The sequence below is a fragment of the Aspergillus ochraceoroseus genome, assembly GCF_002846915.1.
Source record: "Aspergillus ochraceoroseus IBT 24754 chromosome Unknown P175scaffold_2, whole genome shotgun sequence".
NCBI classification, from domain to species: domain Eukaryota; kingdom Fungi; phylum Ascomycota; class Eurotiomycetes; order Eurotiales; family Aspergillaceae; genus Aspergillus; species Aspergillus ochraceoroseus.
The window spans coordinates 4,200,124-4,225,244 of NW_024468477.1; the positions used below are offsets into that span (position 1 = coordinate 4,200,124).

At 52.8% G+C, this 25,121-nt stretch overlaps 13 protein-coding genes across 13 annotated transcripts; 7 read left to right on the plus strand and 6 right to left on the minus strand.

The window, feature by feature from the left end:
* Positions 1-112: 112 nt before the first annotated feature.
* On the plus strand, positions 113-1,642 carry P175DRAFT_0500175 (aldo/keto reductase). Its single transcript, XM_040896900.1, has 3 exons — positions 113-756; positions 817-1,364; positions 1,435-1,642. Exons 1-3 carry the CDS (start codon positions 186-188, stop codon positions 1,477-1,479), a joined length of 1,164 nt encoding a protein of 387 aa, XP_040755006.1. The 5' UTR covers positions 113-185; the 3' UTR covers positions 1,480-1,642.
* Positions 1,643-1,650: 8 nt separating this feature from the next.
* P175DRAFT_0476156 (SDR family oxidoreductase) lies at positions 1,651-2,692 on the plus strand (the record flags this gene model as incomplete). Its single annotated transcript, XM_040895265.1, has 3 exons — positions 1,651-2,094; positions 2,168-2,491; positions 2,555-2,692. The coding sequence occupies exons 1-3, from the start codon at positions 1,762-1,764 to the stop codon at positions 2,690-2,692; spliced, it is 795 nt and encodes a 264-aa protein (XP_040755007.1). The 5' UTR covers positions 1,651-1,761.
* Positions 2,693-2,912: 220 nt separating this feature from the next.
* On the minus strand, positions 2,913-3,725 carry P175DRAFT_0476159 (glutathione S-transferase family protein; the record flags this gene model as incomplete). Its single annotated transcript, XM_040895266.1, has 3 exons — positions 2,913-3,358; positions 3,433-3,622; positions 3,696-3,725. 3 exons carry the CDS (start codon positions 3,723-3,725, stop codon positions 2,913-2,915), a joined length of 666 nt encoding a protein of 221 aa, XP_040755008.1.
* A 162-nt stretch (positions 3,726-3,887) lies between these two features.
* Positions 3,888-4,283, minus strand: P175DRAFT_0508263 (EthD domain-containing protein; the record flags this gene model as incomplete). The annotated part of the gene is made up of 1 exon (XM_040898331.1): positions 3,888-4,283. The coding sequence occupies one exon, from the start codon at positions 4,281-4,283 to the stop codon at positions 3,888-3,890; it is 396 nt and encodes a 131-aa protein (XP_040755009.1).
* A 736-nt stretch (positions 4,284-5,019) lies between these two features.
* Positions 5,020-6,584, plus strand: P175DRAFT_0476164 (cytochrome P450; the record flags this gene model as incomplete). The annotated part of the gene is made up of 2 exons (XM_040895267.1): positions 5,020-5,501; positions 5,555-6,584. The coding sequence occupies 2 exons, from the start codon at positions 5,020-5,022 to the stop codon at positions 6,555-6,557; spliced, it is 1,485 nt and encodes a 494-aa protein (XP_040755010.1). The 3' UTR covers positions 6,558-6,584.
* On the minus strand, positions 6,585-13,854 carry P175DRAFT_0476165 (uncharacterized protein; the record flags this gene model as incomplete). Its single annotated transcript, XM_040895268.1, has 4 exons — positions 6,585-7,036; positions 7,102-8,811; positions 8,880-13,187; positions 13,267-13,854. 4 exons carry the CDS (start codon positions 13,852-13,854, stop codon positions 6,983-6,985), a joined length of 6,660 nt encoding a protein of 2,219 aa, XP_040755011.1. The 3' UTR covers positions 6,585-6,982.
* A 334-nt stretch (positions 13,855-14,188) lies between these two features.
* Positions 14,189-15,961, plus strand: P175DRAFT_0500179 (cytochrome P450). The gene is made up of 3 exons (XM_040896901.1): positions 14,189-14,324; positions 14,384-15,531; positions 15,598-15,961. The coding sequence occupies exons 1-3, from the start codon at positions 14,235-14,237 to the stop codon at positions 15,857-15,859; spliced, it is 1,500 nt and encodes a 499-aa protein (XP_040755012.1). The 5' UTR covers positions 14,189-14,234; the 3' UTR covers positions 15,860-15,961.
* A 477-nt stretch (positions 15,962-16,438) lies between these two features.
* P175DRAFT_0522587 (peroxidase family protein) lies at positions 16,439-17,686 on the minus strand (the record flags this gene model as incomplete). The annotated part of the gene is made up of 1 exon (XM_040899269.1): positions 16,439-17,686. The coding sequence occupies exon 1, from the start codon at positions 17,303-17,305 to the stop codon at positions 16,439-16,441; it is 867 nt and encodes a 288-aa protein (XP_040755013.1). The 5' UTR covers positions 17,306-17,686.
* On the minus strand, positions 17,196-18,035 carry P175DRAFT_0556259 (uncharacterized protein; the record flags this gene model as incomplete). The annotated part of the gene is made up of 3 exons (XM_040900684.1): positions 17,196-17,616; positions 17,873-17,905; positions 17,976-18,035. The coding sequence occupies 3 exons, from the start codon at positions 18,033-18,035 to the stop codon at positions 17,473-17,475; spliced, it is 237 nt and encodes a 78-aa protein (XP_040755014.1). The 3' UTR covers positions 17,196-17,472.
* A 646-nt stretch (positions 18,036-18,681) lies between these two features.
* P175DRAFT_0544137 (DUF4267 domain-containing protein) lies at positions 18,682-19,077 on the plus strand (the record flags this gene model as incomplete). The annotated part of the gene is made up of 1 exon (XM_040900380.1): positions 18,682-19,077. One exon carries the CDS (start codon positions 18,682-18,684, stop codon positions 19,075-19,077), a length of 396 nt encoding a protein of 131 aa, XP_040755015.1.
* A 316-nt stretch (positions 19,078-19,393) lies between these two features.
* Positions 19,394-20,406, plus strand: P175DRAFT_0508269 (uncharacterized protein; the record flags this gene model as incomplete). Its single annotated transcript, XM_040898332.1, has 4 exons — positions 19,394-19,478; positions 19,550-20,081; positions 20,156-20,255; positions 20,332-20,406. 4 exons carry the CDS (start codon positions 19,394-19,396, stop codon positions 20,404-20,406), a joined length of 792 nt encoding a protein of 263 aa, XP_040755016.1.
* A 651-nt stretch (positions 20,407-21,057) lies between these two features.
* Positions 21,058-22,852, minus strand: P175DRAFT_0500181 (Zn(II)2Cys6 transcription factor). The gene has a single exon (XM_040896902.1). It carries the CDS (start codon positions 22,724-22,726, stop codon positions 21,101-21,103), a length of 1,626 nt encoding a protein of 541 aa, XP_040755017.1. The 5' UTR covers positions 22,727-22,852; the 3' UTR covers positions 21,058-21,100.
* A 579-nt stretch (positions 22,853-23,431) lies between these two features.
* On the plus strand, positions 23,432-24,776 carry P175DRAFT_0430578 (uncharacterized protein; the record flags this gene model as incomplete). The annotated part of the gene is made up of 3 exons (XM_040893431.1): positions 23,432-23,488; positions 23,530-24,051; positions 24,171-24,776. 3 exons carry the CDS (start codon positions 23,432-23,434, stop codon positions 24,774-24,776), a joined length of 1,185 nt encoding a protein of 394 aa, XP_040755018.1.
* Between the last annotated feature and the right edge of the window lie 345 nt (positions 24,777-25,121).

Here is a 25,121-nt window from a genome sequence, read left to right on the forward strand (position 1 = left end):
AGCCAAAACGATAGGTAGCGAGCTGGGTATTACGTGGGTGGCTCTCCCCCAGTTTGTATAAATAAGGATAGTATACATACATGCGGGACCTAGTAAAATTCCGTTTTGTCGGCCAGGTCCAACAACTTCAACCCCCTCTCATCCAGCTAAGAACCAACAGAAAAAAGGAGAATTCCTTGGTAATAATGGCAGCTCCTCCAGCACCGAAGCCTCCCACTCTTCTAGGATACCATCGAATCCTTTCACCTTTGGCCGGAGTCCGCGTGTCGCCGCTATGCCTGGGTACGATGAACTTTGGCGGCATGTGGACGCGCGCGATGGGCGAATGCACCAAGGAAACTGCCTTCCAGATCCTCGACAAATTCTACGAGGCCGGCGGTAATTTTATCGATACTGCCAACTTTTACCAAATGGAAGGCAGCGAGAAATGGCTAGGGGAATGGATCGCAGCGCGCAACCACCGTGACGAGCTGGTGCTCGCCACCAAGTACACCATGAGCTACAAGCTGGCCGGGCCAGAGAAGATCAAGTCAAACTTCCAAGGGAACCAATCCAAGAGTCTGCGGCTCTCTGTGGAGGCAAGCCTGAAGAAGTTGAACACGAGTTACCTGGATCTGCTCTACGTGCACATTTGGGACTTCACCACCAGCGTGGAGGAAGTGATGCAGACTTTACATCATTTGGTAGCCAGCGGCAAGGTGCTGAACCTCGGCATCAGTGATGCGCCCGCTTGGATCGTCGTGAAATGTAATGAATGTGAGTTTTCCCCCCGTTCGGGCGGTTGGACAGGATCTCTTCGCTAAGCGATTTCCCCAGACGCCCGTTTCCATGGGTTGACTCGCTTCAGCATCTACCAGGGTCGCTGGTCGTGCTCCTTCCGGGACTTTGAGCGAGACCTTCTTCCCATGTGCCAATCCGAGGGGCTTGCAATTGCTCCCTGGGGGGTTCTGGGCCGAGGACAGTACAAGACTCCGGAGGAGTTCAGCCAGGAGGGCACACGTAACATGGGCCCTCAGGAGGACAAGCATCGTCTCATGGGCGAGAAACTGGCGGAATTGGCACAGCGAAAGGGCACAGTTCCCACGAGCATTGCACTCGCTTACGTGCTTCACAAGGCCCCGTATGTCTTCCCCGTTATCGGTTGCCGGACGGTGGCGCAGCTCGAATCCAACATTGAGAGTCTGGGTGTGGAATTGACCGACGAGGAAATCTATGAGATTGAGGACACCACTTCCTTTGATCTCGGTTTCCCTATGTCGTTCCTTTTTGAGACTCCCCAGCAGAAATACCGAAGCACCATGTCGGCCCGGCACATCTGGCAACTGACCTGCAATACCCGTCTGGAAACCGTGCCCAAGCCCCGAGTGAGTACCCTTGGATTCTGTGCTCGACTGTGTTGGTTTCAATCCGGGATGCTAACGAGAGTCGCGATAGCCCATCGAACCCAAGCAGGGATTTAACCAAATGGATCGGAACTAAATACGGCCACGGTCTGGGGGCTTTGGCGAATAACATCGGACTTTCCCCTGTGATTGCTGTTAGAAAACCCAGGCCAATCAAAACCCAGGATAGGTCAAACTTCTCGGAGGCCGACCGGGGGGTCTATTTTGTAGTTGAATGCAGATTGCCGGATGAAATTGACTGATATATATGATATATATATTCGTATACTTCTCTGCCTTCGCTGTAGATCCCCAACCCTTCAGAACCAAACTCAACATCCAACTCAAGCCTATTTGAGTCTAAAACCCCTGTTCCATTATGTCTGCTCCCGATAACCACCGTCTTGATGGAAAAGTAGCCCTGGTGACGGGTGCGGGCCGCGGTATTGGTGCTGCTATCGCCGTTGCTCTTGGGCAACGCGGCGCCAAAGTCGTTGTCAACTACGCTCACTCGCGCGAAGCCGCCGAGCAGGTTGTCGAGGAGATCAAGGCCAATGGCAGTGATGCGATCGCTCTGAAGGCCGACGTTGGAGACCCTGAGGCGGTAGCAAAGCTCATGGACCAGGCCGTCGAACATTTCGGTTACTTGGACATTGTCTCCTCGAATGCCGGAATTGTCTCTTTCGGTCATCTGAAGGACGTGACTCCCGATGTATTCAGCCCCTTTGATCTCTTCCCTCTCTCTCTCATCTTGGTTCGGTTCAGGTTCTTATTCAGAGTTACAGGAATTCGACCGCGTATTCCGAGTCAATACCCGCGGCCAGTTCTTTGTTGCCCGGGAAGCGTATCGCCATCTCCGAGAAGGTGGACGCATAATCCTCACCAGCTCGAACACGGCGTGTGTGAAGGGTGTCCCTAAGCATTCGATCTACTCCGGCTCGAAGGGAGCTATTGACACCTTTGTCCGTTGCCTGGCGATCGACTGTGGCGACAAGAAAATCACGGTTAACGCCGTGGCCCCTGGGGCCATCAAGACGGACATGTTCCTAGCTGTATCGCGGGAGTACATTCCCAACGGAGAGACCTTTACCGATGCGCAAGTGGACGAGGTAAGTCAATTGCCACCCTGATCGATACTTGATTCGATCCCTGATCTGATTCCTGTGGTACAGTGCGCTGCCTGGTTGTCTCCCCTGAACCGAGTTGGGCTTCCAGTCGATGTGGCCCGAGTGGTGAGCTTTTTGGCGTCCGATGCGGCCGAATGGGTGAGCGGCAAGATCATCGGTGTGGATGGAGGCGCTTTCCGATAGGTTCATTAGGGATATCCATATATGCATCCTCTTGATCAAAAAATGTCTTAAGGCCTGTTTTTTTTTTTCGGTAACCGGGGTCATCCTGTGCGGCTCGCTCGCCGATATTTGAATCCCTCAGATAGTTTCTATACTTCAGCTAAGCTAAGAAGAAAGAAAACAAAAAAAAATCCCGCCTCGAATTCATCATGCCAAACAAGTAACTAGATAGAGAGAGACCCTATGCTTTTCTGGGTGGCGCAATTGGCATCTCCTTCTCGGCCAATGCAGGCGGTCCTGCCACATCGACCACTATCGGAAGCGAATGGACATGTTCAAACCACTGGGACACAGCAGGATTCTCACGGCGCCATTTCGGGTCCAGGAAGAAGCGAAAGGGCCCTTGGAGAATGCCGACGACGAACAGATCGGCCAGTGAGAGAGCATCCCCGACCAAATATGTGCGGCCCTGAAGCTGCTTCTCCAGCAGTTGCATCCGAACCAGCGTGTCCGCTTTATTCTTTTCGATTAATTCCGGCACAAACGGTGCGCGTCCAATAAGTGGGTTAAACCAGCCTCCCAATGGCGGCAGGATTTCAGTAATCCCAAATGCCATCCAGCGAAGAATCGAGGCGTAGTCCTTCTTGGACCGACCCAGCAGGGTGGTCTCTTCGTTTTGCGAAGCCACTTTTTTTTTTTTTTTTTACATATCTCGGTTAGCCGCGAAAGCAAAGCATTCTTTTTGTTTTCAGGAAATTTACCATAGACAGCGATAGCGATGGATTCAGTCAGGACGTAGCCATCTGATCCCACGAATGTTGGGATTTTGCCCAAAGGATTCACCTGGAGATATTCCTCGGGGGCCTCGGTCGACGATGTGATGGTCTTGACCTCCAGGGCAAGGTTGTTCGCTTTGGCAACCGCAAGGATCGATAGCGACCGGGGGTTGAACTGGTAGAGAGAGAAATCAAATTAGATACGCAAGAGGATTCAGGACGACCGGCTACGGTTGGGTTGACACTACCGGACGAGTGTAGAACACGCCAAATGACATCCTGAGGGTGGAGAGGATATGAAATTTCTAAACCGGGACTGGAAGCAAGCAAGCAAGCAAGCAAGTAAATATCAATTCTAAGTAATTCGACCACAGCGAAGACAAAATATACCAGATCCGACAGACCTCTCTCTTCCAGCCGCGGCCATCAGCATCCTTTTTTCAGGCCCCGATCTCCGATGTCGAAAGTCTGATGTCCCCGAGAGTGACGGCCTTGAGCCTTGCACGATCCGTGAACCGCTCTTCATCCTCCAAAACCTCCGGGCTCGACATAACCGGTAGAAATTCTCGGAAAGCCGCTTCATCCTCGAAGCTCACGACGGCAAAGGCGTCGCAGGTGAAATCGGCCGAGCCCCCCACGAGCGCGGCCACCGGGTAGTCGGGAGGTGTTGGGTCTCGCTTCAGATAATGACGGGTATGGCGCAAAGGAAACCGAGAGCCTCCCAGACGTTTCAGTAAAGGAACATGGTGGTTTTCCCAGTGGTCTTGAAAAGCGGACGGAGAGAGGCCCGGTTTGCGGGTCACAAACACAACGATGGTGAAGCCGAAGGACGCCATAGGGAACCACGAAGGGGAGGATAGAGATAGATAGACAGGACTAATGGTGTTGGGAAAGAATGGTGGATCGACGAGAAATCCGTCGCGATTTGAGACCTTTCTATATATGTAGTACGGCAGCGGCTTAGGGCAACACCGAAATGGCTAAAATTCCCTTGTATACAGTATACACAAGCAATATACCTATTGATCAAGGTCGTCAAACTCTAGTCAAGGTAGAAGATACTAGTAATCTTGTTTATATCAACTAGAAATCAAGGGGAGCTGCCTAACTAGTACTCCAGTATCCTCCGATCTTAGTTGATATAATTATATTATAAAACATACATACAACCCTAGGCAGAATTCAAGGCAGCATACCAAATGATCACTGGGAATTTTAGTGATTTCGGTGTTATTCTCAGACAATTTACCTGTGCTGCCGAGCAAAGCTGACTTGACTACTTCGGCCTCCGAGAGACAAAAGACGCACTCGATCTTTATTATTCTCATTCTGTCTATCCCTAGATTCTGTTGTTTCCTTGGTTCTGGTGTATTCAAGGGGGAAAATCAGGAGTTATTACTATGTATCTTCAAATCATCGCTGCCATTGGGGTGGTGGCCTTCATCCGCTTCCTGGCCTTGTTCTACACAGCCCGTCGGGAAGTATGGAAGCTACAGAAGGCGAATCTGGTATGCCAATTCGCCCAGTCTCTCAAGGGAATGGAAACATACTGACTTGACCCTTGGACAGCCCATGCCGGAGTTCAAGCTCCTAGCGGGCCATTTCGCGGCCCTCAAGCAGACGATCCAAGGAATGCCACCCAACGCGACTCTGCATAGTATCATGTTGAAACTCTCTCAGCAATTTCCCTCGGGCATCTTCTACATCAATCTGTGGCCCTTTAGTGGAACATGGATGATTGTCGCGACAATGACTGCGGCCTCGCAGATCCAGAGTCTAAATCTCACGAAACCCGCGATTCTTCGCCGGCCGCTGGAGACCATAACCGGCGGCCCTAGTCTAATCAGTATGCATGGGGAGACGTGGAAACGGTGGCGTGCTTTATTCAACCCGGGGTTTAACCCTGCATACCTGATCGGGCTGGCTCCCAACATCGCGGACGAAGTCGCCGTGTTTCGTAACCAACTGAGGAAGAAAGCCCAGCAGGGTGACATCTTCTCTCTAGAGCCCTTGACCCTGAGGTTGACGGTGGACACCATCTGTTCAGTTGCGCTGTAAGTGGTCGTCATCCCCCGTGGGAGGAGGGAGCAACTGACACGTTTCTTAGGGACGCCCGACTCTTCCACCAACAAAAAGACCACCCGCTGGCGGTAGCACTACAGCGACAAATCGAGTGGGCTTCGTTCGGAACGACCTTCAATCCTGTTAAGCGATACCTAACGATTCGTCCCCTGGTACTGTGGTACAACAGCCGGCTCATGAACCGATTGATTGGGAAAGAAGTGGATCGGGTACATAATGCGCGCCCTGGCTATTCGTCCAAATCTGTGATCTCACTCGCCCTCAAGCAGTATCTCAAAGAGCAGTCGAATGGAGACACAAGGCAATCCCTCGAAGCGTTCAAGCGGCAGGTTGCGCCGCAGCTACGTGTCTTCCTATTTGCCGGTCGGGACACGACGAGCAGCACGCTGCTCTACACCTTCTATCTCCTAGCGAAACACCCAGAGATCCTAGAGCGGGTTCGTAGGGAGCACGATGAGGTATTTGGCACGGATATCAAGAAAGCGCAAAGCTGCATCGCCGAGGATCCCCAGTTGCTTAATAAACTGCCCTATACATTAGCTGTGATCAAGGAAACGCTTCGACTGTTTCCTCCCTCTGCCTCCATGCGCGAGGGGCGACCCGATGTTGAAATCGTGGGCGATGACGGCAGGCGCTATCCTACTGCCGGCTGCAACGTGTGGACGCTGACGGTGGCTCTCCACCACAATAGCAACCACTGGCCGGAAGTTGAATCGTTCATCCCGGAAAGATGGCTGGTCGGACCTGAAGACCCCCTGTATCCGGCCAAAGGGGCCTGGCGGGCCTTTGAATTTGGACCGCATAGCTGTATTGGCCAGACGTTAGCATTACTGGAATTACGAATTGCGCTGGCGATGACCCTGCGAGAGTTCAACATCACTCCCGCCTACGATGAATGGGACCGCCTTCATCCTCGCGATACAATCAAGGAGGTGAATGGACATCGTGCCTATCAGATGGAGAAAGGAGGAGGAGGAGCTCATCCTGCGGACGGACTTCCTTGTCGAGTGACACTGAGAACAACATAACATCGTATAGAACAATTGCATAGAGCCCTACTATTGGCGAGCACACTTTCCATCATTTAATCCTATAAAATCCGTGCTCTCTCTTTGGAAATGCGTAAAAAAAAAAGCGTGGATCATATGTGAAGTATATCTTTTCCACTGCCCAAAGATGATATTGATGGCAGGACATGCGTCGACAACTGTACTCTATAAAAGCACATCTTAAATCCAGATCAACTAATACAATAGGTGCGACATTAGAAGCAAGTAACAGTAGGAGAATATCTCGAAAGAGCTATACAAGTGAGTGTAAGTTCGGGTTGCCTGATATACGGCCAGGGGAAGGTTGGTAATCTTGAGCCCTTCACGTCTCTCAATAATTATAGCAATCCTGGAATTTCGTAAAAAGAAATATTCAACAGTCCAAAGACAGAATCAAAATCAGTTCAGCCAATCACCCGATCAATGAGGTCTCGCACTAGATAGACGTTCTCCTTTTGCTGTGCTGGTGGTCAGCCGATAGCCATTTACTACGGAGGGAGCAGAACAAAACAAAAAAACTGACCATTAAAGTAAAATGATTGGCACCTTCTGCCCGTACAATATCAAACTCGGCCCCTGGCAAGACGGTGTCCCAACCATCTGGGCCAAAGTCGGTCCGTTTCTGCACCATGAAGTGCATACCCTTCATCTTCGGGGCGTTCGCCTCCTCCATCACAGTGGTGGCAGCCCAAATGATGCCCACCTTGGGCATACGGGGAGTCTTCAGTGGTGCCACGCGATAGTCAAGCATCACATCGACAGTAGCCTGGAAATGAGGAATCAAGTATGGTGGAGGTTGGGCGGTGCCGTCCGTGTTACTACCGGGCTGGTTGGCGAACAGACCAATGTTGTTGCAATATTCGTAGAAGGAGGTGGGCAGTTTCTCCATGACCTGGGGAACAGGCGCATCGATAATGATGAGCGAATGGACATCTTCGCCCATGTTCACAAGAGCTTCAGCTGTCACGTATGCAAACGCACCCCCGGACGACCAACCACCGAGATGGTAGGGACCTTGCGGCTGACGCCGTTTGATTTCATTGCAGAAGCTTTGGATCATGGCCTGATGAGTGCATTGCATATTTTCAGGGTCTCGTGCATAAGGGCAATTCAGGCCAACGATGGCGACATCAGACTGCAGACGCGGAATGGTGATGTAGGAGGAGGCTGAACCACCGCCATCGGGGAGCATGAACAATGTCCGCTTCGCCATACGGGGGAGACCTTGGAGGATCACGGAGCTCGTGGGGCGACACTCAGCAACCCTGTCCTGCAACGGTATGAGAGGATCATCTTCCGGTATAGTGGAACGGCTGCTGCTTGTTTCGTCTTCGTCCGAACTACCGAGAGAAGCAGTCGTGCTTCCGCTTCTCCCACCCAAGAATTGCTGGAGACTGGCCACCGTGGGAACCTGATCAAACAGGTTAAATGACGAGTCTAGACTGATCCCCAAGTCCTCACGGAATCGACTACTGATCACCATCGAGCTCAGCGAGTCGATGCCAATGTCGGCAAAAACTGTCTCGGCAGTCAACTCTTCTAGAGCCACCCCACTCTCCTCTGATATGACCTTCATTGCAGCCCTAAAGACTTCATCGCCAAGTTCAAGCGACTCCTGGGGATCAGTTTGAGCCTTTGCGCTACCCATGGGGACAGAATGCTCATGTCCGAGATCGGGCTGGAGGGGAGCCAGATTCTCGATCACCACTTCTTCTTCTTCTTCCTCTTCTTCCTCTTCTTCTTCTTCGACGGCATCTGCCGACTCTTGTGCACCACTCGAGTCTGCGAGATATGTCTTCAGGCTTCCAACCGTGGGGCAGTCAATGAACAACGAGAAGTCAGCACTCAAGTCAAGAGCCAGGTCCTCGCGCAGTCTACTTCCGATAACCATGGAGCTAAGGGAATCAATCCCCATATCCGCAAAGTTACTGTCGTCAGTGAGTTCCTCCAAGGCGACACCGCTCTCCTCCGAGATGACATGCAGCACGGCTTGCAATTTGCTAGGCTTCGAATGGGACGGTTTCGCAATGGTTTTCGCCGGCTTTGAAACTACGGGTGTAGGTGTAGTAGGTGCCGGAGCCGGGGCTGCAGGGGACGGAGTGTGGTTATGCATTGAGGCAAGACGTTCAGCCACTTGGTTCTTTGGTGCTGGTTTGCCTCCATGCACTTGAGCAGCTTTATCCGCAGCCTGTTGTAGGACCATTCGAAGTCCCCTACGTGGAACAGAGCGGATCTGGAATCATCATTAGCGAAAGCTGGTCCAAAAAAAAAAAAAAAAACTAAGGGAAGCATTTTACTCACGGAAAGCCCCTTGAAGAAGGCTACAACCACGTCCCCATCCAGTACTATGGTATCGCCATGGACAAGATCGCCTGTCTTATCCTTAACCATCCGGCTGTAAACTTCGTAAGTCTTTCCCTTAACCAGAGGCTGGTAAACTTGGAACGAGTCCCATCCATGGTTTACATATACTTCGCGCTCGATATCGGTGTTATCGTTGGCATTCATAGCAAACCCACCCACTTGGGTAATGGCGTCAACATAAGCAGGATGTGCGGCAAAGGTACCTTCGCTTTTGGCGGCTGAAAACTCCATCATTGACACGGCTTCATTCTCCGCCTCGTTCAGGATCAGATTATCCAGCAGCTTGTAGTCAGGGTGAAAGTTGGCCATGCTGCTCATCAGCTTGTATCCACTCTTCCGGGTATACCGAATGAACTGGCCCTTGTTGAGACCCTGGCGTAGTCGCTCAATGTGAGCTTTGTACTCTGGCACCTTCTTCTGGAGAGACTTGAGTTGCGCGTCGCTGGTGAACCGGACAGTGCAGGTTGCGTGCTCGGTGTCCAGCTGTCCATCGGCAAAAAACGTGGCGAATTTGATTTTGGCGCTGCGCGTTGTCGCGGCAGCCTTCGGTGGCCATGTCATGGCGAGTGTGGTGCGCAGCAACTGCGGTCCCTTGCCATGGGGGATCAGGGCTTTATCGACCACCAGGTCGGAGACATCCACCACGCCGTCCATAGCACCAGGATGGCTAGCCCGGAGGCGGTTCATGGAGTATCTACCCACCTGTAAAGCGATATCCGCATAAAAGGAAGGTGTGCAGAGGGGAATACCATCAACTAGATGGCCCTGAGCTATGCCACGAACGTCTTTGCGTGAGATGTCAGTCTCCACCATGAAGGTGGCACCCAATGGCTCCGTTTTCTCCTCCACCACGCGATGCAAGGTGGTGGTGGTTGTAATCTCCGGGTACGCCTCCTTGGATTCGTCTTGCTTGGATGGACGTTTGACTGGGACGGGATCTAGCGTGGGAAGTTTATAATCACTGGTGGCCGTTTCCTTGCCCGGAGTAGCACAGCTACAGTGGATCTCATGGCGATGGAGGCACCACTCACCCTTATAGGGGATAAAGTATTCTTTTAAATCCCATGCATAGTCAGGCATATGGATCACCTTCTTAGCCGACTCAAATGGCGCATGGTATGCAGGCCAGTTGATATCTTGACCACCGCAGTACAGGGTGCCGAGCACGGTTAGGAGATTCTGCCAAACATCGGCTTTGGGGCTAAGGACTGGCAATGCTGTGCTCCTGCTACTACCGTCGTTGCCTAGGGTCGTCTTAATCATGCCACTCAGCAACGGCTTGGGACCGACATCCACAAGAATGGTGCGATCGCTGATGATTCCCTGGCTGTGTGCCAGTTCCAAGACTTGAACCATGTTGACGGGCTCGCGGCAGTGTCGTGCAAGGTATGCCGGATCAATGATGCCGTGTTCATCGATAGATTTAATCAGCAGGGGTGAGAGCACTGGGATGCATGGCTTGTGAAATGTGACGCCGCGAGCTAGCTCCTCAAAGTCTGAGAGGATTGGCTGGACTTGAGCCGAGTGGAAGGCAAATGGAAGTTTTAACAGAGTGCCTTTAATACCCTGGGCTAGCAGAGTGCGCTGAATGCCGGTTATCTCCTCCAGTGATCCGCTAAGAACCGTGTCACTGGGACCATTGCGGCATGCAATTTCGCAGCTAGAGTCCGCGAGGATCTCCGCCAGCATGTCGGGCGATGCTCGCAGAGCTAGCATGGCATGAGTACCACGCTGGCAGCGCTCTTGGAGCAGCTCCGCTCTTTTTCCCACCAGGTAAAGTGTGTCTGCAGCGGAGAGAACACCGGCCAAGTACAAAGCAGCATACTCGCCTAAACTGTGGCCGACCACCGCGCTGGGCTTCAATCCAAATGACTCGAGGAGATTTCCCAGGGCCATTTCAAGGCTGATTAGGGCCAACTGGACAATCACGGGAAGCATTTCCTCCATGCTATCCCCGACGTTCGGAGCAGTGTACACGCTGAGGAAGCCAGGGAACCCCTGGCTCCGGGCTAACTGGTCGAATCGCTCAAGGTCAGCGCGAAATGTTGGGTAAGCATCATAAAGCTGCCGACCCATTCCGGTATACTGAGAACCTTGGCCAGAGCAAGCAATGACAATGGTAGGTTTAGTCTTGGGACGATTAATTCCCTCGCCCTTCTCGATGGCGATCTCTAGGTTGTGCAAGATCTCATCGATGGAGGAACCACTGACGCTGGCTCGATGGAGATGATGCCATCGTCGAGCGGTAGAAGTGTACGACAATTGCGGGAGACTAATATCTGGCTGCTTCTGGATGTGATCCCGTAGCCTCTGCATATTGGCCCTGAGTGACTTGCCGACATGGGCTGAGACAGTAACAATGTGATTGGTTCGAGGGTCGACGACGTTGGGCATATCTCGAACGGGAGCATCCTCCACCAGCACCGCCGTATTGCCACCGGCAGCACTGAAGTTATTGATGAGGACGCGTCGTGGAGTATCGGTACGGGGCCATGGCTTTGGCTCAAAAGCGATATGGACATTGCGAGCAGGCAGATCGGGGTAGTTGTGATTGATCTTACTACCGGGTTTGATACCACAGTGCGGTGGAATAGTATTATGCTTCATCATCAGCAATACTTTGATGAGACTAGTGACCCCCGAAACTCCCTCACCGTGACCAATGTTAGCCTTCGCTGAGCCCACATACAGGGGCTTGTCTTGCGGTCGGAAGGCCTCGTTGGGCGCGAAGAGCGACAAAACCGACTCCATCTCGACGGCATCTCCTACTTGGGTACCGGTTCCGTGCATTTCGATGTAGCTGAGGTCGTGTGGACTAACGCCGGCGGTGCTCAGCACCGCTGACATGTTGTCCACCTGCGCCGGTGTATAAGGTCGTGTCATGGAGTCGGACATGGCCGAGTGGTTTGTCTTGATATCCAGGATGGTCCCCAGGATAGGATCATTATCGGCCAAGGCATCCTCGAGGCGCTTGATAAAGACGGTGCCAACCCCTTCGGCGCGACAGTAGCCATCTGCCGCGTCGTCGAAGGGCTTACAGTTGCCTGTCCGTGAGAGGAAAAACCCTTTATCTAGACCAGTGTGGCCGTCGGGGGTAAAGATCATATTAGTACCGCCAGCCACGGCGGTGTCACAGTCACCACGCCAGAGTGAGTTGCAAGCCAGATGAATAGCAGCCAGGCTTGACGAGCATGCAGTATCGTTACTATAGCTAGGACCGGAAAACTCAAAACAGAAGTTGATACGGCCGGGGATAAACCCTCGATTGCCGCCTGTGATGAAGTACGTATCGATGTTCTGTGCAGTATTTGTTTCCATCCAGTCATTACTGGTGACGCCATGGAAAACCCCGATCCGATTACGCTGCGTGGACGCGGTAGTGTCGGGCACAATGCCGCCGCGCTCCATGGCTTCGTAGGTGGACATCAGTGCCATCCGCTGAGCAGGATCCATCTGCGGTGCCTCCTTGGGCGAAATGCTGAAAAACCTTGGGTCAAAATCCCCTGCAAAGTCCAGCCAGCAGCCCCAGCGCGTGGCACCTTTGTTGTGCGCTCGACCGCTTGGGTCCACATGGGTGTTTACATCCCAGCGGCGCAAAGGAACTTCCTTACAGACATCTAAGCCCTTGTGAAGAAGGTCCCAGAAAGAATCCGTCGAGGGAGCTTCGGGAAACCGACCAGACATCGAGACAATAGCCAGCTTCCCTCTTCCAGCACCGGGCCTGTGCGAGCAGGCCTCCGGAATCCTGTCGGCTGTGGTCTGGATATCTGCAGTGATCCCTTCGCTGGTCAGAGCGGTCGACAGGCTCTTGGTGAGGACCGTGGTGAAGGAAACAATCGACACCGATTCAATGCCCTTCCGGGACTCAAACAGCCTTGGCAGCTCTGTCTCGACGAGATCCCATCGGATGGGTTCTATGAGGCACTGAGACAGAGAAAGCTGGAGCAGGTCGCGGTAGTTCCGGATCCAGACCAGCTTTCCTGTGACGGCGGATACGAAGGGAATCTTCGCACCATAATCGGACCATGGGTGCGGATCGGTCGTTTCCAGGATCGAGTCGACATCTCTCGCGGTGAAAAGGTGTGGGTTATGGGCAGGGACATATATGGGAATCTCCCTCCACCGTTTCCCCCGCTCTAGCGATGGGTCAGCGGCCAGTCGTGCTAGTATCTCTGGGCTGCCACTGATTGTGGTTGTCTTAGCTGAGGTTGCGGTGATCCAGGGCTTGCGGGTGGTGGATAGCATCTAGAGGTAATCGTGTCAGTAAAGTCAGCGGGAGGGCTCATGGCGAATGAGAAATGAGATGAAAAGGGGGGTGACCAACCCCTTCTTCACTGAATCGATCGAGGGCAGCAGCCACTTCTTGTCGGGAGAGGTCGGACACCACCGACCACGGCTTTGTGCGGTTCTCAAACGATATCTCGAGTCGGTCACGCACCTCTTGCGCACAGAGACCCAGGCGAAACGCAACAAGAACGGTCTGTACAGCAATGGGCAGCAGGTCGGAGAGAGAGGTGCTGCAGCTGACGGCGGCTGCGGCAAGAGAGCCTGTGCATACCCCCAAGACATAACTGTCATTAAAGCGAGGGTAGGGGATAGAAGCGTCATCAAACTGACGCATAAAAGAGCCCAGTTGCGTGATGCACGAGAGAGCCGTCTGGAAGGCGGAAGGAAGTCTCCCGTCGACATACTTCTGCAGCAGCTCCGCAAGGGATCCGGCGCGTGCGTCCTTGTGCTCTTTGGGGGGCAGCTTCTGGATCATCTGCGCCCGCACGACGTAGTGCGATTGATCCAGGAAGGCCGTCAAGATAGGGTTGTTGCGGACGGCCAAGAGGCTTCGGAGCTCTGGGGCAAAATCATAGGTTTGGTCTCCGAAGAGAAACAGTCGCGTAGGATACGGTTGAGACATCATCCTAGAGGTTGCGAAGTGAATGACAAAGGATGTTGGCCTAAGGTGGTCTGATTTCCTCAGAGGATTCAATTTCCATGATGAGTTTTATCTATCTCGATGCCATCGTGCAGGACATGCACTCACGGCGGCCCACATCTTCGGACCGATATAAAGCTCGCTGACCGTGACCCGTGAGAGGGCCGACACGAAGGCAACTCTGCCAGGCCCTGAACGAGGACCGACATCTGGCGAAGGGGGGCTGCTGTGAGTTCTCCTCGCATCCCCGACAGCGGCCAACAAGCGCGGACCCGTCCAAACGGAAGAAGAAGAATAATAATATATCTTCCCCGGCTCTAACATGGAGTCTATCTTGCAGTCATGATCTGATGAGACTCGATGCTATGGATTTCTTCACGTCACTTGGAAGCACACAATGGCTCTCCATTCTCGTCTATGTCGGGGGGCTGTGGCTCCTGGTTAAGGTGTTCCAAGTAAGTCTTGTCTGCCAGTATCGGGGAAGAGAAATTTCCTGCTTAAACATTGGCTCCAGACTCTTCGTATCGCCTACTTCAGCCCTCTGAGTCGGATCCCCGGTCCGTGGTATGCGCGATTGACTGGGCTCCGTCTGTCCTGGTCGGTATTTGCCAACAACCGGATTCATTACGTCCATAAGCTACACCAGGACTACGGCCCCATTGTCCGGATTGGACCGCAGGAGGTCGATGTGGCAGACCCAGCCTTAGGGCGGGAGATGCACCGCATGGGATCCGGGTTTACCAAAGCTCCCTTCTACGCGTTGCTGTCCCCAGGCCCCGTCGACAACATCTTCAACTTCCGCGACGCCAAACTTCACGCGGCGCGGCGGAAGCTGTACGCGCGCGGATTCACCCTGCAAAGTCTACGGAAAGAGTGGGAGCCAACCATACGCGAGATCACCAAGATGACGGTGCAGCGCATCAAACATGATGCTTTAAACGGAGAGGCGGAGATTATGGGATGGTGGACGCTCATGGCGAACGAAGTGGTTTGCCGGCTCACGTTCGGTGGAGGCGCTGGAACGGTAGCCAAAGGGGTCAAGGAACCGTTTGTCCTCATGCTGGAGCGCCGCATGGGGGATCTCGCCCACCTGCTCAAGCATTTTGCGCCGCCGGGCTATTACCTGGGGCGCATGCTGGCCCATGTTATCCCCCAGCTACATGACGTATTTTACTCGCAGGAAAAGATGTTTGCCGCCGGAGGAGGTGTCGTCTCGCGGGCAAGGGCCGTCAAGCGTGACGGCGACGACAGTGGTCCCAGCAATCTATTCAATAAAGCCCTCGAGGCAGGCAGTCTAACGGACACAGATATCATCACCGATGCCGGAGCCCTGCTATTGGCAGGCTCCGACCCGACGGCAATCTCGCTGACTTTTCTTCTGTGGTGCGTGCTGAGTCGGCCCCAGATTCAACACGAGGTCGAAGCAGAAGTAGCCCAGCTCGAGGGTGAGATCACGGATGCCGCCTGTGAGGGCTTGCCTATTTTGAACGCCGTCATCAATGAAAGTCTCCGGCTCTATGGAGCAGCCCCCGGGTGTATGCCGCGCAGCCCACCGCCGGGGGGGGCGACGCTCGGGGGATACTTTCTCCCTGCGGACACGGTGGTGGTGACACAAAACTGGAGTCTCCAGCGGGATCCTAACATCTGGGAGAATGCCAATTCGTAAGAGGTCCCGTTTTGTTTTCACGTATCACAACTAACACGGCATTTTCTTCTTCTGGTATCTAGGTTCGACCACACGCGATGGCTTCGGGAGTCAGGCATGACGGAGCAGGCCAAGATAGCATTCAACCCATTCGGCCATGGGGCACGACAGTGTTTGGGTATCCATCTTGGCCGGGTTGAAATGCGGCTGGCCACGGCCATTTTTTTCCGAGAATGTGCAGGAGCGCGACTTAGCGAGAGCGTAACGGAGGAAAGTATGCAGGTGGTGGATAGCTTTATCGCGGGAGTGCCTCGAGACCGTCGCTGTACTATCCGGCTGGGCTAGATTCATCCTATCAGGCGTACGCTATTATCCTATTCCAGCTGCAATCTCGTATGTACTTCGGGCCCAAGTCCAGACAGAGGTCGTAGGAACAGAGTATAGCCCCAACGCACTAAACCCACTAAAGTTCACTACATAGAATCTACTAAAAGCTACTAAACTCGAACTAAAATTTAGTATCCGGAGATTTCCGCTTACAAATCGGCTGCATGTCCAGCCCTGTTGTTCAGAGTGAGTGTAGTCTGGGACGGGCTGGCATATGCAGACTGGATAATCCCGGGTTTATTGCATCCATTTATATCTTGGGGTTAGGATATGACTCGGCTTCGACATGGTGGAGGGACAGAAGTACATCCAAAACATGCATTCGCACGGAATTAGCGTAGAGAGATCGTGGACGGCTGGTTCATCATGTAGGTAAAACGAGATTCACATTGACACTCCTGAGTATAGAAACATTGAAAAATGCTACCGGTATGTATGCTATTTACAACAAAACCTGATCACAACGCAACCTCAAATAAAAGCCAACAAGAAAAGACACAAGAAGAACAAGCTCACTACTAACAAAGTCAGAGTACTCTAGGCCTGGAATGAAATCTCCCGCTTGGACTGGTTGTGTCCATGTTGCTGGTCGGGAGGCAGCTCCCACGACAGGGGGTCCAAGGCTTGTTCGGCAAAAGGTCGCTGGTCAAAGGGATGGTGCAGGTACTTTTCTGGAGTACGCAAGGCCAGCTGGGTGACGTCGCTCGCCAACGAAAAGCCACTGATCTCTTCTGCGGGACGTTGCCAACCTTCCTTGACCGGCAGGCGTTCTTCCGAGAACAGAATCTTCACAAACTCGGCCGAGGTACGATTCGATCGTGGATCCACCATGGTGCGGAAGTATTTGATGGTCTCGCCGTAGCTGGTAATCACTTGCTGGTCACGATATGTGAAGTCTGGGTTTTTCGCCCGCGACAAGAGCACACGGGCATAACGGGCAGCAGCCGCATCATTGAGGTCGACCCATTGTTTCCCCTCGAAATGGGCCAGGAAGCTCTTCAAGGACGGCGGGTCAATGGTGTGCCCGTCGCCGCCCAGATAGAAGTCCTTGCGGGTAAGAGAGGCGTCATGCTCGAAGATATTGTGTCGGTTGAGCATGGCCAGGGAGAAGGTACCCGACGCCGGATTGTCCGCTGCCAGCAAGGCGAGACCGGTCACAATGGATGCCAGCTCTTCACTCAGATGGAAGACCTCCTGCATCAGGGGGACGACCTCGCCAACGGTGATGTTGCTGCCATTGTGGTTGATGAACCCATGGTTGGCCAAACTGTTCATCGCCGGACAGCCGCAGCGCAAGTCGCTGGGCCCTGCAGGATGCCACTGGGTAAAATCCAGCTCGGCCTGGGCCATTCCGTACAGGAAGGAACCAGACAGCAGGCCAAGCAGCGCCGTTTTCACGAACATGATGATGAATTTATCTCCGGTGCTTGCTCGGGTTGGTAATAGAAAGATGGGGAGATGTGGAGGTTGTTGATGGTCTCAAGCGGAAGACGAGAACCACCAGCGTCCTTTATATAGGTCATCATCCTTTCCTAGTGGAGCTTTCACTGGCCTTCGCTTCAAATTACCCTTCAGCGAGGCAGAGACGAGGCAGACGTGATTGCCTGATCATACCTCATTTCGGTAGGTTTATGTTGGCTGCCCACCTCAAGGGGGCGATGAAGCCACTGGGGGTCATCATCTCGAATATCGACGACTCTTAAGCCGGAATCAATCTAGCAGAGGAGGGTAAGACACAGAATTTGGGGGCTATCAGACTAAATGAGAGCGAATAGACGAGATCGAGTAAGCTAGAGTAGTCTACAGTAGTATCGAGTAGTATAGAGGGATAACAAGCTTCACCACATAGTTACACTGGGCTTGGACACGAGGTTCTATAATCGTCCTGCTCCGGCGAATAGAGAGTTAAACGACAACCGATCACTAAACGATGCCTGTTCCTGGTGCGTTCGTTGCAAGACCCCTACCTACATAGTACACCACGAGGGCGTCGATTCCACCCGGCTGGGAGGAAGTCAGCCCGGCTGTGGGAAGAAACTATGAATAGAACACGAACTGACTAAACGAGTCTGACCTGAGAGAAGCGAAGCAGAAAGGGAACCAAGGGGACCAAGGGAGGTGGGGGGGAAGGCATGTTGGCTGCACGAACTGCATGAGATCTCATTCTCAGCCCCAAACTGTTTACGGGAAATTAGAATATGATGAGAAATGGGGAGAAATGGGGAGCCAGTAAAATCTCACGATAATCTTAGAATTAGACCAGGCTGGTGGATGCCCGAGAGTGAGAGTTCTAGAGGGCTCCGTGTGGTGAAGTCTCTAGGGCTACATTCCACGAGAACGAAGAAGCAGAAGAAGAAGAAGACGACGACGACGACGTACTTCGGCGAGCGAACCACAGGCCAGACTGGACGAATTTCCTTTCCATTTCCTTATTTTTTTATTAAAATACAAAGAATAGTTAGTAATCCGGTGTGTTTTTCTTTGTTTCCAAAGGGATTTTAACAACTTTCCCCTCCTTCCGTCCTTGCGGCTTTTTTCTCTCTCTCTCTGTCACGATAAATAAATCCCTTCAGTTCAGCTCCTCTTCTTACTCTCGCAACTGGAAACCTCCCTATACGATTCCTATTCTCTTGATTTCTTGCCGCTTCTCATAGCTGGTGACGGTCAGCAGTCCTCGAACGCGTTTCCCTCAGTCTTGCTTGAGCTGACTATTCTCGCAGATTACCACTTACCGTATTCTTTTTTTTTTTTTTGCTTTAAAAAGAAAAAACAAAAACGAAATGCTTCTCTCTCAGAATAGCGCGCTTCGTATCGCGGGCAACTGCTTTGCGACCACCTTTATCGGGTTCGGTATCAACGCCCTCCTGCGTCCCGAACATGCCTTGTCCTTCTTTGAATGGCAGCATCCTACGACCCTCGCAGAAAAACAACTTGTCGACAGTTTGATGCACGTCTACGGTGTCAGAGATATCTTCATGGGTCTTGCCATCTACGCCGCCGCTTTCTTCGGAACTCGCCAGTCCCTGGGTTGGACTCTCATCGCCGCGAGCAGTGTGGCGTTTGCAGACGGCGTGATATGCTGGAGCTGGGGTAAGGGCGAATGGGGTCATTGGGGATATGCCCCTATTATTACTGTCGTTGGTAGCGCTCTCCTAGGTCTGTTTGACACGGCGTAGTCTCTTTTCTCATCCTGTATGTATGTACACCATTTGCAAATTTACTCCGTGGTGAATACGAGAAGAGCCACACCAAAAAAAAAGAAAAAAAATGTAAAACAAAGGAGATGCGGTTACAAATCCATTCGATCCTAATATTGGCGCCGTGGTCAAGTCCGATGCAGCGTAGGGATGGATGCACTTTCGCAATCCGAGCTCGGTTTTTCACCCGACCAGGCAAGAGAAGTACTTAAGAAAGAGGTACCTAAGGAGTCAGTCTCGCCATCCCACTTTTGCTTTCATCGTGTCCAATTCCCTTTTGATATTGATATTCACCATGACGAGGTTTGGAACTGCAGGCGCAGAAGATGATCTCCGAGCTGATCGGAAGACCGTGTATTTAGTGACCGGGGCGAGTCGAGGTCAGGCACCACCATGCATCTGAGGATATTTGAAGGATAGTGGTCTGATGCCATCACAGGTCTCGGAAAAGGTCTCGTTACGGCGTTTCTGCTCCGTCCCAACAGTATTGTGATCGCCGGGGTCCGCAGTGTAGCCACGCAGAAAGCCACCCTGGAGGAGCTCCCCAGGGCCGACGACTCGCAACTGATTGTCCTACAGCTGGACTGTACTTCCCAGTCTGACGCCGACGAAGCCATTGCGACGCTCAAGCAAGAATATGGCCTCACGTATCTCGATGTAGTGATCGCGAATGCCGCGATCGCCGCCAACTACGGCCCCGCGTCGACCATGCCGCTGGAGCATCTCGAAGCCCATATGAAAGTCAACGCCTACGCCGTCCTGCTGCTCTTCCAGGCCACGCGACTCCTGCTGCAAGAGGCAGCCTCCTACCACCCTCCACAGTTCATTCTGATCGGGGCGCCCATCAGCACCATTACCGAGATGGAAGGATGTGCTCGGGCACCGCTGACCAACTACGGGCTCTCCAAGTTGGCCGCCAACTACCTAGTGCGCAAGTTCCACTTTGAGAATAAGTGGCTCCTCGCCTATATTGTTGACCCGGGGTGAGTAAGATCCGAAACCCGGCGGGGGAAGGGGTTCGGAAATCAGACGGCTGCTGATATGGATATGGAGCCAGACATGTTCAAACCGACATGGGGGCACAAGGGGCCAGGCTCTTGGGCCGGGACGCTGCCCCTGTAACTATCGAAGACAGTGTGGTGGGAATATGCTCCAGGGTACGTTCGATATCGGATTCCCTCGTATAGTTATATGCATATATGTCTTTACTAATCGGCATCTGGTCTTTCGCAGATGAACGAAGCGAGGAAAGAGACCACGTCCGGACAGTTTGTCTTGTTCTCGGACGGTTCTCAGGTTGCTTGGTAGTTACGATGTATTCGTGTTATCTTTCTATCTTTCGGGAACTCTGCGATCGTGTGTGTATGTTATACAAGATTCGCCGCATCAATGCTACATTCTCGCAAAGTCTCCCCTCCTCCTCCTCCTGGCAGACCAGTATTCTGTATCGAGATTCTAAAGGCTGCGTGTGGAGGACGGTGGAATGTTAATGCATTGCATTCAACGCACATCTAGTTATAACAACGCCTAGAAGTAGAAATCCAAAATGCGGAATGACACGCCATAAATCATGAACACCTTTGGCCTCAATATCATAGGGTTATTGACCCCGGCGATGGACTTCCAACTCTCCTGGATATTTGCACCCAACTGGCCGCGAAGAACTCCGTGAACATCGAGCATGGTGTACGCAGTGTCGGCCAGCGAAATATATCTGCTTATTGTTTGTTGCCATGCTTGTCATTGATATTTATTGATTTTTTGGGGTTTTTGGTTTTTGGTTTTTTTTTGGTCTTTGTTTTTATGCTTGATATTTATGAACAGGCCGGATAGAATCGGATGGAGCCCGCAACTCGGGTATGCAGGCATGAGGCCATAAGTAACACTTGCTGCTACGCCTCATGAGGACTCCTCTGTCTCTCTCTCTCTCTCTCTCTCTCTCTCTCTCTCTCCCGGCCAGGAAAGGACCTTCATCCATGATAGGTAAACAAGAAAGACTTCGTTATGCACGGCGCAAAATTTCAATTGTTTCCGAGGAGACTGCCCGGAATCGTCTGCGCAGATCGTCCTCCAAATGAGACAAAGTGTTGGATGACAGGGGCGATATCCCCGGACCGGGGAGCATAGGCAATGGGCCGCCAGAGTCCAGCACACTGCTGGCGGCCGAGCTGGAGCTCGCAGAAGAGTCTTGACTAAAGGGACGCTGTCTCAGAACTTCAAACCTACGTCCCACCAGCGTTACCAGCCGCTGGACGCGGTGTAGTTCACTGAGCACCAGCTGGGCGGCCATACGGCTCTGATGATGGCCATCAATGCAGTATCCGCCAATAATCGTGGGCAAATGCAGCACCTCCTCGTCAAACGAGGAGGAGGAAGGTCGACGACTGTGCAGCCCGCCCTCCCAATCCATACCCCCGTCGCGGACTGCACCCGAGGGCCGGTCCCGAGCAGCAGCGACATACCAACCCATCACCTTGAGGACAATGAGGGACACGAGCGTCACGACATACTCATCCTGTGCGCAGCGGCACTCCAATACGGTCTGGATCGTGTCCATAATCTGTTTATTATCCGCAATAACCGACTCAATCGTGCAGAGTTTACTAGGCTCGTCTTCGCTCCCGGGCCGTTGGCAGCCAACGGGGGCATTCGGGAATAGCCGCATCAGGATTTCCAAGCAGATGGTCAAACAGCAAGGATGCGTGTTGGGAAAAGAGGACCCGGATGACAGAGCAGCCGTCCCGGTGATATCCTGCATAAAGGAGGCGGATGCGGCATCGGCCACCGATAGGTCTGCCATCCCATGCCGGTGCAGATCGGTATCCACCGCATCTGTGTCCAGACTCGGGGGCGATAGTGAGGCAAAGAGCTGTCCAATATCGGTGTTCAAGGAGAGGAGAGAGGATAGATCTGTACAATTGCTGGCATTGGGAGACAAAATTGAGTTCCAGAGCTCGGTTTCCTCGGGGGGAGAGCGTAAATGGTCTAACTTGGGGGAGGTTCGGGCAGTGGTAGCCGGTGTATGGGGAGTGACAACCGGAGTATTACGATGTGAGCAGATGCCATTGCTGTTAATCCCCGCATGGTTGCCATGGACATTGACATGACCGCCACTACTACTAGTTGTGGTAGCAGTAGTTGAGGAAGGGTCAATGGTGGCACCCGATGCGGCGACTGGTGTTTCTGTTCCTGGTCCTGATCCGGATCCTGGTCCTGCTGGTGGTGCTGTTGCTGTTGCTGTTGCTGTTGCTGTTGCTGTTGTTGAGGTTGCGGTTGCGGTTGTTGTTCCTGTTCCTGTGTCTGTTCCTGTGCCTGTGCCTGTGCCTGTTCCTGTTCCTGTCCCTGTCCCTGTTCCTGTTCCTGTTCCTGGGACTGCTGTTGCTGTTGTTGCTCGTGGCTTCTCGACCCCAATAACTCGGGTACGGCCAGTGCGTCTCGATATAGTATACTCGCAAGACAGACCACGGCGTGCGCATCGACTGCACGTAGGCTTTTCCTTATTGCATTTAACCTTGGAGCCGGAGCAACGCATGCAACTTTCTCGCAGTTTTCGGGTACTTTGCGTACTACCCCCGGTGACACTGGGACGAGATGTATCATGCTGAAGATGGACCGCGGTGCGCTCCATGAATGTTGAATGACGGAGAACCCCAAAAGAAAAGAAAAAAAAAAGCCAAAAAATCCCCAAATCCGCAATGAGGAATTGGAGCGTCAGAATTAAATGCCGATGGATATTGATATATACTCATTGTCGTTACTGGGAGGAAGTAAGCTGTGTCCCTGGACTAAACTAATCTTCGTACGACCAGGTCAGCGGGGTTTACAGCAACCAGTCATTTCGGTCGTCGGGTAGTATCGTGGGCTCTCGAATCTGAGGGCTCCGTAATTAATTGCATTATCAATTAATAGCTTCATACATTATTGCAGTCCTCCACTTGCATCGTCTGCTTAGTGCGAGAGGCTCAGCAAACAACCGACGAAGACCTCAAGGAGGGGGGCCAAAAAAAAAAAAAAAAAAAAAAAAAGAAACCCTCGATGCTGCATTAGGGCTGTCAGCATTCCTTCAATAACCCATAAAATGGATAGGTCCGGCATGGAGAATGCTATCCGGAGTAATTATTGATTTTGTTTCCCTTAGATAAATGGGGTATCCGTGACAACTTGTCAGGATATCAATCAAGACTTGGGATAGACGATTTGGGATTCGCATCCGAGACATTCCCCTCCTCCTCCTTTCCAGCGCCCCTCCCCTCTGTGGTGTACCAGAGACGAAAGAGGAGGATTGTCGACTATCATCTAGAATCCTTCCCTATTAACTATCCACTTCCAAATCATGCTCACTCAGCCATCCAACTTTCTGCAGCAGTTAGCCCTACAGGTATGTGAGTGTGTGTCTTCGGACTCGATTACGGCCATCTCACTAGGTGATAGACTCAGATATTAGCCAATCTACAATGGCTCTGTGAGTTTCAGGTGCTTGCATGCATTCCACTCGAAGGATCAGTAGCCTTTGAAGAGGTGGCCGACATTAGCAATGTCCCAGCGGACCGGCTCCAGCGTGTAGTTCGCCTGATGACGACCACTGGCTTTCTCTGTGAGCCTAGCCATGGGCACGTTGCTCATACTCAGTTGTCGGCGTCATTTGTCACCGAGCCAGCATTATTGGATGCAGCCTTGTTTCTGGCTCAGATAGCGGTTCCCGCGGCACTCAAGATGACGCCCGAAGTTCAGCCATTTTGTACGTCGTCTGATCGTCCCCAGCTGTGGGCACTGAGGGCGGCCGCAGACGGGCAAATGACCGTTTTTGCCGATGGTCTGGACTCCTCGCAACCCAAGGTCCAGCGTCAGTTTGCCGCCTATCTGGCCCATGGGATACTGGACGAGGCATCCGCAGTCGATGAGGTGCTCAAGCTGGTGGATTGGGAGGGTCTCGGATCAACGACGGTAGTAGATGTGAGTATACGTTGCTCATCAATGCAACAAACCCTAACCCAAACCTTTCCTAGTTGCTTTAGGCTAACACCAGGGGCTTGTCTTGTCACACTCCCCCCCCCTTTGCCCCCCTTGTGTAGATTCACCCTCCATCGATAACCACTGCAGCGACACTGGCCGCACTGGCGCCGGCCATTCAATTTGTCGTCCAAACGAGCTCCCCCAGTGGCCAGGGGGGTCTCATCCCCAGCCCCGATGGCCCCGGGGGTCCTTCGTGGATGACCTACCATCTTCCATCGTCGGTGAGTAGCCGTATCTCGGTGCAGTCTCGAGCACCTGCAACCGCCCAGACAGTTGTAGGGGCTGCCCTCTACATCATGCGTCTCCCATCCCCATCTCCACTGTTATCGTGGACCACGGTTCGAAACCAAGTCATGTTGGAGCTCCGAGCCCATCTCCAGGTACTTCGCGCACAGCCCACTTCCCGCTTACTTTTAACTGCCCTGGTCCTGCCCCTTCCGGGAGCCGTCGATCGTGGGACAGAAGCTATGGTACGGCTGCGGGATCTATCGCTTCTCCAACTATCCAATGACAGGCAGCCAAGCAAGCCCGAGATCATTGAGCTTTTGGCTACTGCACGAGATTCGGGGGGGGGGCTAGTCTTGAGTAATGAGATACGCTCGCCCAGCAGTGCCGTGATCATCCTTGAGGTGCGGTATCAGGCTTACGAAGAGAAGGGGCGCTGACATACGCGCACCTGTCGATCCACTTTCAAGATAGAGAGGGGGGGGGGGAAGCGAGAAAGTGGGGGAAAGAAGGAAGGTGGTGGGGGAGTTTCGAGCAAATCAGTCTGTCCAGGCCCTTCGCTGACCGAGGGCCAGGGATTTTCTGCAATCGTGCATCCTTCATTCGCCTTGCTCCAGCAATAATCGACCAGACCCTGATTGATTCGGCCGCCACCAGGGACAGGACACGAACTGCAGTCTCCACTGCCCACACTATCCACCCATAGACCAACTTGGCAAGGCTGATCAAGGGTTGGATTGGCTGCGGAACTTTAGGCTCGGGCCGGTGAGATATTGGTACTATGG

Bases quoted from the DNA above. Each gene is read 5' to 3' on its own strand.
- P175DRAFT_0500175 (XM_040896900.1), top strand. From the start codon at position 186: ATGGCAGCTCCTCCAGCACCGAAGCCTCCCACTCTTCTAGGATACCAT. The intron at 757-816 runs GTGAGTTTTCCC...CGATTTCCCCAG, and splicing joins CGTCGTGAAATGTAATGAAT to ACGCCCGTTTCCATGGGTTG. The intron at 1,365-1,434 runs GTGAGTACCCTT...GAGTCGCGATAG, and splicing joins AAACCGTGCCCAAGCCCCGA to CCCATCGAACCCAAGCAGGG.
- P175DRAFT_0500179 (XM_040896901.1), top strand. From the start codon at position 14,235: ATGGATTTCTTCACGTCACTTGGAAGCACACAATGGCTCTCCATTCTC. The intron at 14,325-14,383 runs GTAAGTCTTGTC...CATTGGCTCCAG, and splicing joins TCCTGGTTAAGGTGTTCCAA to ACTCTTCGTATCGCCTACTT. The intron at 15,532-15,597 runs GTAAGAGGTCCC...TCTGGTATCTAG, and splicing joins ATCTGGGAGAATGCCAATTC to GTTCGACCACACGCGATGGC.
- P175DRAFT_0500181 (XM_040896902.1), bottom strand. From the start codon at position 22,726: ATGGAGCGCACCGCGGTCCATCTTCAGCATGATACATCTCGTCCCAGT.